Here is a 12,500-nt window from a genome sequence, read left to right as displayed (position 1 = left end):
CAACAAGAGACTAGATCAATAACAACAAGAGACAAGATCAATAACAAAAAGAGACAAGATAAATAACAACAAGAGACAAGATAAATAACAACAAGAGACAAGATCAATAACAACAAGAGACAAGATCAATAACAACAAGAGACAAGATCAATAACAACAACAGACTAGATCAATAATAACAAGAGACAAGATCAATAACAACAAGAGACTAGATCAATAATAACAAGAGACAAGATCAATAACAACAAGAGACAAGATCAATAACAACAAGAGACAAGATCAATAACAACAAGAGACTAGATCAATAACAACAAGAGACAAGATCAATAACAACAAGAGACAAGATCAAGAACAACAAGAGACAAGATCAATAACAACAAGAGACAAGATCAATAACAACAAGAGACAAGATCAATAACAACAAGAGACAAGATCAATAACAACAAGAGACAAGATCAATAACAACAAGAGACAAGATCAATAACAACAAGAGACTAGATCAATAATAACAAGAGACAAGATCAATAACAACAAGAGACTAGATCAATAACAACAAGAGACAAGATCAATAACAACAAGAGATCAATAACAACAAGAGACAAGATCAATAACAAAAAGAGACAAGATCAATAACAACAAGAGACTAGATCAATAACAACAAGAGACAAGATCAATAACAACAAGAGATCAATAACAACAAGAGACAAGATCAATAACAACAAGAGACAAGATCAATAACAACAAGAGACTAGATCAATAACAACAAGAGACAAGATCAATAACAACAAGAGACTAGATCAATAACAACAAGAGACAAGATCAATAACAAAAAGAGACAAGATAAATAACAACAAGAGACAAGATAAATAACAACAAGAGACAAGATAAATAACAACAAGAGACTAGATCAATAACAACAAGAGACAAGATCAATAACAAAAAGAGACAAGATCAATAACAACAAGAGACAAGATCAATAACAACAAGAGACAAGATCAATAACAAAAAGAGACAAGATAAATAACAACAAGAGACAAGATCAATAACAACAAGAGACAAGATCAATAACAACAAGAGACAAGATCAATAACAACAAGAGACAAGATCAATAACAACAAGAGACAAGATCAATAACAACAACAGACTAGATCAATAATAACAAGAGACAAGATCAATAACAACAAGAGACTAGATCAATAATAACAAGAGACAAGATCAATAACAACAAGAGACAAGATCAATAACAACAAGAGACAAGATCAATAACAACAGGAGACAAGATCAATAACAACAAGAGACTAGATCAATAACAACAAGAGACTAGATCAATAACAACAAGAGATCAATAACAACAAGAGACAAGATCAATAACAAAAAGAGACAAGATCAATAACAACAAGAGACTAGATCAATAACAACAAGAGACAAGATCAATAACAACAAGAGATCAATAACAACAAGAGACAAGATCAATAACAAAAAGAGACTAGATCAATAACAACAAGAGACAAGATCAATAACAACAAGAGATCAATAACAACAAGAGACAAGATCAATAACAAAAAGAGACAAGATCAATAACAACAAGAGACTAGATCAATAACAAAAAGAGACAAGATAAATAACAACAAGAGACAAGATAAATAACAACAAGAGACAAGATCAATAACAAAAAGAGACAAGATCAATAACAACAAGAGACTAGATCAATAACAACAAGAGACAAGATCAATAACAACAAGAGATCAATAACAACAAGAGACAAGATCAATAACAAAAAGAGACAAGATCAATAACAACAAGAGACTAGATCAATAACAACAAGAGACAAGATCAATAACAACAAGAGACTAGATCAATAACAACAAGAGACAAGATCAATAACAAAAAGAGACAAGATAAATAACAACAAGAGACAAGATCAATAACAACAAGAGACAAGATCAATAATAACAAGAGACAAGATCAATAACAACAAGAGACAAGATCAATAACAACAAGAGACAAGATCAATAACAACAAGAGACTAGATCAATAACAACAAGAGACAAGATCAATAACAACAAGAGACAAGATCAAGAACAAAAAGAGACAAGATCAATAACAACAAGAGACAAGATCAATAACAACAAGAGACAAGATCAATAACAACAGGAGACAAGATCAATAACAACAAGAGACTAGATCAATAATAACAAGAGACAAGATCAATAACAACAAGAGACTAGATCAATAACAACAAGAGACAAGATCAATAACAACAAGAGATCAATAACAACAAGAGACAAGATCAATAACAAAAAGAGACAAGATAAATAACAACAAGAGACAAGATCAATAACAACAAGAGACTAGATCAATAACAACAAGAGACAAGATCAATAACAACAAGAGACTAGATCAATAACAACAAGAGACAAGATCAATAACAACAAGAGATCAATAACAACAAGAGACAAGATCAATAACAAAAAGAGACAAGATCAATAACAACAAGAGACTAGATCAATAACAACAAGAGACAAGATCAATAACAACAAGAGACTAGATCAATAACAACAAGAGACAAGATCAATAACAAAAAGAGACAAGATAAATAACAACAAGAGACAAGATCAATAACAACAAGAGACAAGATCAATAACAACAAGAGACAAGATCAATAATAAAACAAACTCAGTAGAGATGCAGAAACTCAGTAGAGATGCAGAAACTCTGAGAGATGCAGAAACTCAGTAGAGATGCAGAAACTCTGTAGAGATGCAGAAACTCTGAGAGATGCAGAAACTCTATAGAGATGCAGAAACTCAGTAGAGATGCAGAAACTCTGAGATATGCAGAAACTCAGTAGAGATGCAGAAACTCTATAGAGATGCAGAAACTCTGTAGAGATGCAGAAACTCTGTAGAGATGCAGAAACTCAGTAGAGATGCAGAAACTCTTTAGAGATGCAGAAACTCTGAGAGATGCAGAAACTCAGTAGAGATGCAGAAACTCTGTAGAGATGCAGAAACTCTATAGAGATGCAGAAACTCAGTAGAGATGCAGAAACTCTGAGAGATGCAGAAACTCTATAGAGATGCAGAAACTCAGTAGAGATGCAGAAACTCAGTAGAGATGCAGAAACTCTGAGAGATGCAGAAACTCAGTAGAGATGCAGAAACTCTATAGAGATGCAGAAACTCAGTAGAGATGCAGAAACTCTTTAGAGATGCAGAAACTCAGTAGAGATGCAGAAACTCTATAGAGATGCAGAAACTCTGAGAGATGCAGAAACTCAGTAGAGATGCAGAAACTCTATAGAGATGCAGAAACTCTGAGAGATGCAGAAACTCTGAGAGATGCAGAAACTCTGAGAGATGCAGAAACTCAGTAGAGATGCAGAAACTCTGTAGAGATGCAGAAACTCAGTAGAGATGCAGAAACTCTATAGAGATGCAGAAACTCTATAGAGATGCAGAAACTCAGTAGAGATGCAGAAACTCTATAGAGATGCAGAAACTCTGAGAGATGCAGAAACTCAGTAGAGATGCAGAAACTCTATAGAGATGCAGAAACTCTGAGAGATGCAGAAACTCTGAGAGATGCAGAAACTCAGTAGAGATGCAGAAACTCTGTAGAGATGCAGAAACTCAGTAGAGATGCAGAAACTCTATAGAGATGCAGAAACTCTATAGAGATGCAGAAACTCAGTAGAGATGCAGAAACTCTATAGAGATGCAGAAACTCTGTAGAGATGCAGAAACTCTGTAGAGATGCAGAAACTCAGTAGAGATGCAGAAACTCTGAGAGATGCAAAAACTCTATAGAGATGCAGAAACTCTTTAGAGATGCAGAAACTCAGTAGAGATGCAGAAACTCTATAGAGATGCAGAAACTCAGTAGAGATGCAGAAACTCAGTAGAGATGCAGAAACTCTATAGAGATGCAGAAACTCAGTAGAGATGCAGAAACTCAGTAGAGATGCAGAAACTCTTTAGAGATGCAGAAACTCAGTAGAGATGCAGAAACTCTATAGAGATGCAGAAACTCAGTAGAGATGCAGAAACTCTATAGAGATGCAGAAACTCTGAGAGATGCAAAAACTCTATAGAGATGCAGAAACTCTGTAGAGATGCAGAAACTCTTTAGAGATGCAGAAACTCTATAGAGATGCAGAAACTCTGTAGAGATGCAGAAACTCTTTAGAGATGCAGAAACTCTGAGAGATGCAAAAACTCTATAGAGATGCAGAAACTCTGTAGAGATGCAGAAACTCTTTAGAGATGCAGAAACTCAGTAGAGATGCAGAAACTCTATAGAGATGCAGAAACTCTGTAGAGATGCAGAAACTCTTTAGAGATGCAGAAACTCTGAGAGATGCAAAAACTCTATAGAGATGCAGAAACTCTGTAGAGATGCAGAAACTCTTTAGAGATGCAGAAACTCTGTAGAGATGCAGAAACTCTGAGAGATGCAGAAACTCTGAGAGATGCAGAAACTCAGTAGAGATGCAGAAACTCTGAGAGATGCAGAAACTCTGAGAGATGCAGAAACTCTATAGAGATGCAGAAACTCTATAGAGATGCAGAAACTCTGAGAGATGCAGAAACTCAGTAGAGATGCAGAAACTCTGAGAGATGCAGAAACTCTGAGAGATGCAGAAACTCTATAGAGATGCAGAAACTCTGTAGAGATGCAGAAACTCTTTAGAGATGCAGAAACTCAGTAGAGATGCAGAAACTCTATAGAGATGCAGAAACTCAGTAGAGATGCAGAAACTCTGAGAGATGCAGAAACTCTGTAGAGATGCAGAAACTCTGAGAGATGCAAAAACTCTGTAGAGATGCAGAAACTCTGAGAGATGCAGAAACTCTGAGAGATGCAGAAACTCAGTAGAGATGCAGAAACTCTGAGAGATGCAGAAACTCTGAGAGATGCAGAAACTCTATAGAGATGCAGAAACTCTATAGAGATGCAGAAACTCTGTAGAGATGCAGAAACTCTTTAGAGATGCAGAAACTCAGTAGAGATGCAGAAACTCTATAGAGATGCAGAAACTCAGTAGAGATGCAGAAACTCTGAGAGATGCAGAAACTCTATAGAGATGCAGAAACTCTATAGAGATGCAGAAACTCAGTAGAGATGCAGAAACTCTATAGAGATGCAGAAACTCTATAGAGATGCAGAAACTCTATAGAGATGCAGAAACTCTGTAGAGATGCAGAAACTCTATAGAGATGCAGAAACTCTTTAGAGATGCAGAAACTCTATAGAGATGCAGAAACTCTATAGAGATGCAGAAACTCTGAGAGATGCAGAAACTCTATAGAGATGCAGAAACTCTGACGGTACGTCCAAACAGCAGCTTTAAAAAAATCTTCCAACGCTTCTCTGCCCATTCACTTTGAATGGGAGTGGCGTCACTTTGCCTCGCTTTTCGCCGAACTGCATTGTGGGGAAGCGAAGCGAAGATTTACAGGATTTTCAGGATTTTCAGGATTCAAAAGTTGAGCAATGTTCAACTTTTGAAGCTGAGCTGGTGTCAGCCAATCAAATCCTGTTTATGCAAATCAGACAGTACAAGCGCTAGTCAATCAAACCGCGTGCAAGCTGGGAGAGCCAGACCGCAGTTCATTTCCTCATATTCCAAACGAGAAGTTACGGTAGCAAATCACCCGGTTCTTTACGACCAGAACTATTTACCGGGATACAAACCGGAGGAACCAGGCGTGGAGGGAGGTGGCAGAGACAGTGGGTGAAACTGGTAGGTTTTCGCCTGTTTGGAGAGTTTATATTGCTGGCATAAAATCCCCAAGCTCTCAGACACGCCCAGCTCCAAGATTTTCAAGATTTTTTCAAAGCTACTGTGTGGACGTGCAGAGAGAGATGCAGAAACTCTGAGATACCTGTCCAGGTGTTTCCTGATACCTGGATTAAAATGTCTACCAGGAGTGGGGTTCGAACCCACGAGGACTGACGTCCATTGGATCTTAAGTCCAACGCCTTAACCACTCGGCCATCCTGGTGCATTTTTGTAAAAAATGTCATTATATTGTCCACATATAAATAAAGAAGTGTCTCTACAGTCTGTCTGTCCCTATTATGCTCAATACACATGTTCATGTCTCTTCTACATCAACATGTGTCCCCTCTTCTCCATGTGTCTTCTACATCAACATGTGTCCTCTCTCCTTCATGTCTCTTCTACATCAACATGTGTCCCCTCTTCTCCATGTCTCTTCTACATCAACATGTGTCCCCTCTTCTCCATGTCTCTTCTACATCAACATGTGTCCCCTCTTCTCCATGTCTCTTCTACATCAACATGTGTCGTCTCTTCTCCATGTCTCTTCTACATCAACATGTGTCCCCTCTTCTCCATGTCTCCTCTACATCAACATGTGTCCCCTCTTCTCCATGTCTCTTCTACATCAACATGTGTCCCCTCTTCTTCATGTCTCTTCTACATCAACATGTGTCCCCTCTTCTCCATGTCTCTTCTACATCAACATGTGTCCCCTCTTCTTCATGTCTCTTCTACATCAACATGTGTCTCCTCTTCTCAATGTCTCTTCTACATCAACATGTGTCCCCTCTTCTTCATGTCTCTTCTACATCAACATGTGTCCCCTCTTCTCCATGTCTCTTCTACATCAACATGTGTCCCCTCTTCTTCATGTCTCTTCTACATCAACATGTGTCCCCTCTTCTTCATGTCTCCTCTACATCAACATGTGTCCCCTCTTCTTCATGTCTCCTCTACATCAACATGTGTCCCCTCTTCTTCATGTCTCCTCTACATCAACATGTGTCCCCTCTTCTTCATGTCTCCTCTACATCAACATGTGTCCCCTCTTCTTTATGTCTCTCCTACATCAACATGTGTCCCCTCTTCTTCATGTCTCTTCTACATCAACATGTGTCCCCTCTTCTTCATGTCTCCTCTACATCAACATGTGTCCCCTCTTCTTCATGTCTCCTCTACATCAACATGTGTCCCCTCTTCTTCATGTCTCTTCTACAGAAACATGTGTCCCCTCTTCTCCATGTCTCCTCTACATCAACATGTGTCCCCTCTTCTTCATGTCTCTTCTACATCAACATGTGTCCCCTCTTCTCCATGTCTCCTCTACATCAACATGTGTCCCCTCTTCTCCATGTCTCTTCTACATCAACATGTGTCCCCTCTTCTCCATGTCTCCTCTACATCAACATGTGTCCCCTCTTCTCCATGTCTCTTCTACATCAACATGTGTCCCCTCTTCTTCATGTCTCTTCTACATCAACATGTGTCCCCTCTTCTTCAGGTCTCTTCTACATCAACATGTGTCCCCTCTTCTCCATGTCTCTTCTACATCAACATGTGTCCCCTCTTCTTCATGTCTCTTCTACATCAACATGTGTCCCCTCTTCTCCATGTCTCTTCTACATCAACATGTGTCCCCTCTTCTTCATGTCTCTTCTACATCAACATGTGTCTCCTCTTCTCCATGTCTCTTCTACATCAACATGTGTCCCCTCTTCTTCATGTCTCCTCTACATCAACATGTGTCCCCTCTTCTTCATGTCTCTTCTACATCAACATGTGTCCCCTCTTCTCCGTGTCTCTTCTACATCAACATGTGTCCCCTCTTCTTCATGTCTCTTCTACATCAACATGTGTCCCCTCTTCTTCATGTCTCTTCTACATCAACATGTGTCCCCTCTTCTTCATGTCTCTTCTACATCAACATGTGTCCCCTCTTCTTCATGTCTCTTCTACATCAACATGTGTCCCCTCTTCTTCATGTCTCCTCTTCATCAACATGTGTCCCCTCTTCTTCATGTCTCTTCTACATCAACATGTGTCCCCTCTTCTTCATGTCTCTTCTACATCAACATGTGTCCCCTCTTCTTCATGTCTCTTCTACATCAACATGTGTCCCCTCTTCTCCATGTCTCTGCTACATCAACATGTGTCCCCTCTTCTTCATGTCTCTTCTACATCAACATGTGTCCCCTCTTCTTCATGTCTCTTCCACATCAACATGTGTCCCCTCTTCTCCATGTCTCTTCTACATCAACATGTGTCCCCTCTTCTCCATGTCTCTTCTACATCAACATGTGTCCCCTCTTCTTCATGTCTCTTCTACATCAACATGTGTCCCCTCTTCTTCATGTCTCTTCTACATCAACATGTGTCCCCTCTTCTTCATGTCTCTTCTACATCAACATGTGTCCCCTCTTCTTCATGTCTCTTCTACATCAACATGTGTCTCCTCTTCTCCATGTCTCTTCTACATCAGCATGTGTCCCCTCTTCTTCATGTCTCTTCTACATCAACATGTGTCCCCTCTTCTTCATGTCTCTTCTATATCAACATGTGTCCCCTCTTCTTCATGTCTCTTCTACATCACCATGTGTCCCCTATTCTCCATGTCTCTTCTACATCAACATGTGTCCCCTCTTCTCCATGTCTCTTCTACATCAGCATGTGTCCCCTATTCTCCATGTCTCTTCTACATCAACATGTGTCCCCTCTTCTTCATGTCTCTTCTACATCAACATGTGTCCCCTATTCTCCATGTCTCTTCTACATCAACATGTGTCCCCTCTTCTCCATGTCTCTTCTACATCAGCATGTGTCCCCTCTTCTTCATGTCTCTTCTACATCAACATGTGTCCCCTCTTCTTCATGTCTCTTCTATATCAACATGTGTCCCCTCTTCTTCATGTCTCTTCTACATCACCATGTGTCCCCTATTCTCCATGTCTCTTCTACATCAACATGTGTCCCCTCTTCTTCATGTCTCTTCTACATCAACATGTGTCCCCTCTTCTTCATGTCTCTTCTATATCAACATGTGTCCCCTCTTCTTCATGTCTCCTCTACATCAACATGTGTCCCCTCTTCTCCATGTCTCTTCTACATCAACATGTGTCCCCTCTTCTTCATGTCTCTTCTATATCAACATGTGTCCCCTCTTCTTCATGTCTCTTCTATATCAACATGTGTCCCCTCTTCTTCATGTCTCTTCTACATCAACATGTGTCCCCTCTTCTTCATGTCTCTTCTATATCAACATGTGTCCCCTCTTCTTCATGTCTCTTCTGCATCAACATGTGTCCCCTCTTCTCCATGTCTCTTCTACATCAACATGTGTCCCCTCTTCTCCATGTCTCTTCTACATCAACATGTGTCCCCTCTTCTTCATGTCTCTTCTACATCAACATGTGTCCCCTCTTCTTCATGTCTCTTCTATATCAACATGTGTCCCCTCTTCTTCATGTCTCTTCTGCATCAACATGTGTCCCCTCTTCTCCATGTCTCTTCTACATCAACATGTGTCCCCTCTTCTCCATGTCTCTTCTACATCAACATGTGTCCCCTCTTCTTCATGTCTCTTCTACATCAACATGTGTCCCCTCTTCTTCATGTCTCTTCTACATCAACATGTGTCCCCTCTTCTCCATGTCTCTTCTACATCAACATGTGTCCCCTCTTCTCCATGTCTCTTCTACATCAACATGTGTCCCCTCTTCTTCATGTCTCTTCTACATCAACACGTGTCCCCTCTTCTTCATGTCTCTTCTACATCAACATGTGTCCCCTCTTCTCCATGTCTCTTCTACATCAACATGTGTCCCCTCTTCTCCATGTCTCTTCTACATCAACATGTGTCCCCTCTTCTTCATGTCTCTTCTACATCAACATGTGTCCCCTCTTCTCCATGTCTGTTCTACATCAACATGTGTCCCCTCTTCTCCATGTCTCTTCTACATCAACATGTGTCCCCTCTTCTTCATGTCTCTTCTACATCAACATGTGTCCCCTCTTCTTCATGTCTCTTCTACATCAACATGTGTCCCCTCTGTGGAAAGAGACTCTGAAAGTTTCAGGAACAAAGATTCTCTCTCTTTTTGATCCATTTCTGAAAATGAGCTGATCAGATTTTGGCCACTTTATGATGTCATAACGATGTTTTGTCTTGTGTAACCGTTAGCCAATCAGCAACCCCCCCCCCCTTATCACCTGAATCTCCTCCTAGAACACCATTGAGTTCTTTGTAACCACAGTGATGCAAACACAGGTACGGTGAAAAAAGAGAGAACTATTCGAAGCAGAAAGAAACAGCGTAATATACCATCTGACAAAGGCGTGCGCTATCATGCTTCAATGAACTGTTCTTTATAATATACTCAGATCAATAGAGACAGAGATGTTAAGTTATAAATCAAGGGGTTTTATTATTATTTACAGCAGGGGGGTGGGGAACCTTTTTCCTTTACATTTTTACAACATCCTCCGAGGGCCGTACAAATGATTGAACTCAACCTCTGCTTAAAAAAACTAAAATCACAGCTCATTCATTTGGCCTTTCTTTCATTCTGTGCAAAGAACAACCAGATATCTTACCATGACTCGCGCATGCATGTGCACAGTGTGGCATGACCACCAAAACAGAAAGATATGGACACAAGATGTGTACAAATTTATTTAGTATCCTATCCATGGGAACATGATTTAAGTAGGGGGTGGACCTTGTAGAAGTTGTCGATACTTCTTAATACATGCATGTGTGTATGTACAAGGAATACACAATGCATAGGCAAGTGGTGGCTTTATTTATGACCACAGCATGAACAGTGAACATGTACGTTGCATGCCAACTAACAACTGAATGCCTATTATCTTAACACGTCACCAGGTGGCGCACCATCTACGGTGGCCTGCAAAGGACAAACTTAATCATATGAGAATGATCTACAGACCTAACCTCCTCTAGGAGGGTCCGGGGGCATGCTCCCCCGGGAAGATTTTTTTTTAAATATTGAAGTTAAAAGCATCAATCTGGTGCACTTTGAGAGCAACATGAGGAGATCTATGGATACATCTTTCAACACCCATTTGAAACAGAATATTGGATATTTTACAAATCACTCTTTTAACTCTATTCTTGTTATTTTTAACAACTTTTTTGTTACAGTCATATAGTATTTTATACCTGTTTTTCATTGAGTTTCTAATGTCTCATTAATAACTATAATGATCATATCAAGGTGTGCCTTAACCTCACTGAGCTGAGGTTATTTGAGCCTCTCAGGAGAGAGCTCTCTTCCACCTGGTTGGAGAAAAGCTCTTTTGTTAGCATAGCTAGCTAACCAGATGCTAATAACAACAGATCGCCACTGGGCTTACAACTAAAGACAGCCACGCAAACACTGCGGCATGTGTACGGCTCCTTATGGGTACTGCAATATCTGAAGAGCTGGAGCGGCGTTCCGGTGCTCTCCGTCTGCACTCTAGTTTAGACTCCTTTCAGACGAGACATAACCACGTTACGCTCGTGTTGTGTTCAAGGAACCTGTCTTTGGCCAGGAAAAACCGGCACTCGTTCGTTTAATTATTTCGCGATCTAGATTTCTTCTTCTTTTTTGAAGTGAGAAGTTGTCCGTCCGTCCGTCCGACTGACTGACTGACTGACGGACGGACTCCCCCCCCCCCAAAAACGAAAACGAAAACTCTTCGGTTCTCCACGAATTACACAAGTCACCCAAATCGGCGTTAAAAAAGTGGGAGGCGCCGAAAAGCGACTAATTTGCATCACTGTAAACCAAATGTCTCTCTGAGGGGCGTGGGGAGGGGCTCCTTATTTTTATCTAAAGTAACAGACAGAGAATCAGCACTTTGGAAACAGGGCTGAAACAGAGGGGATTATGGGTAATGCTGCAGTGATCTGTTTGGTGTTTCAGCCAATCAGAGACAGGCTCTGGATAACTCTGAGACCTGTGATATCTTGATGAAGAAGAGGATGATAGAGCAGGGGTTCCCAAAGCGAGTGGGGGTCTCGAGATGATTTTTAAAAATCATTTTTTAAAAATTATTATTAATAATAACGTGTGCATAGACATTCTTCAGGGGCGGACTGGCCATCTGTATAATTTCCCCGCAGCGAGGCTCCCCCCGTTGATAATCCACGAGCGCAGTGTTTCTCAAACTTTTTCATACCAAGGACTCTTAACCAATCAGAAACACTCACGGACCACCTCCACACATATCCAGAAACAATAGGCCTGATCACCACTCCAACAGTACAGCCTAACAATGACAGCTTAGCTTCTCTACATCGCCTCGTTCACACAATGAATCAACAATACAAATACAACTACAGATTATATCAGCATTTAGTTCAAATATGATTTTAAATGCTCTCAGGTTTTACACCTCTTATGAAATGTAGACTACATTTATTACGGACTTTATGTCCAACAGACTCTCAGATCGTTGGCTACTGAGAGAAATGCAAAATACACTGCATGTAGTAAGGTTCAAGGTTCAAGGTTCAAGGTTCAAGGTTCATTATTTGTCAAACGAACATAGCTACAGTGTAGTTATGTCGATGAAAGTCTTGTGTCACAGGCTCCTCCAACAGAGCAACACAAAACACAGATAAACAGAAGAATATAGTGCAAGTAAATAGTAAATAGTAAATACAAGAAAAAAAAAGTTTAAAAAGTGAAATAGTGCAATGAGAGTC

At 40.0% G+C, this 12,500-nt stretch overlaps 1 protein-coding gene across 1 annotated transcript in view; it reads right to left on the bottom strand.

Annotated features, from left to right (window-relative positions):
- Window positions 1–6,012, bottom strand: part of slc18b1 (solute carrier family 18 member B1) — a gene marked incomplete at its 5' end in the record, with an annotated part of 15,439 nt that extends 9,427 nt beyond the window's left edge. The window contains one exon of the mRNA XM_079692896.1: window positions 5,929–6,012. Within this exon, the coding sequence (XP_079549022.1) occupies window positions 5,929–6,012 (84 nt within the window). The remainder of the gene's footprint in view (window positions 1–5,928) is intronic.
- Between the last annotated feature and the right edge of the window lie 6,488 nt (window positions 6,013–12,500).

Source organism: Notothenia rossii (genome assembly GCF_949606895.1).
Source record: "Notothenia rossii genome assembly, chromosome: 7".
Taxonomy (NCBI): Eukaryota; Metazoa; Chordata; class Actinopteri; order Perciformes; family Nototheniidae; genus Notothenia; species Notothenia rossii.
Note: the sequence above shows the minus strand (reverse complement) of the source record. Positions and strands in the feature narration are given on the sequence as shown.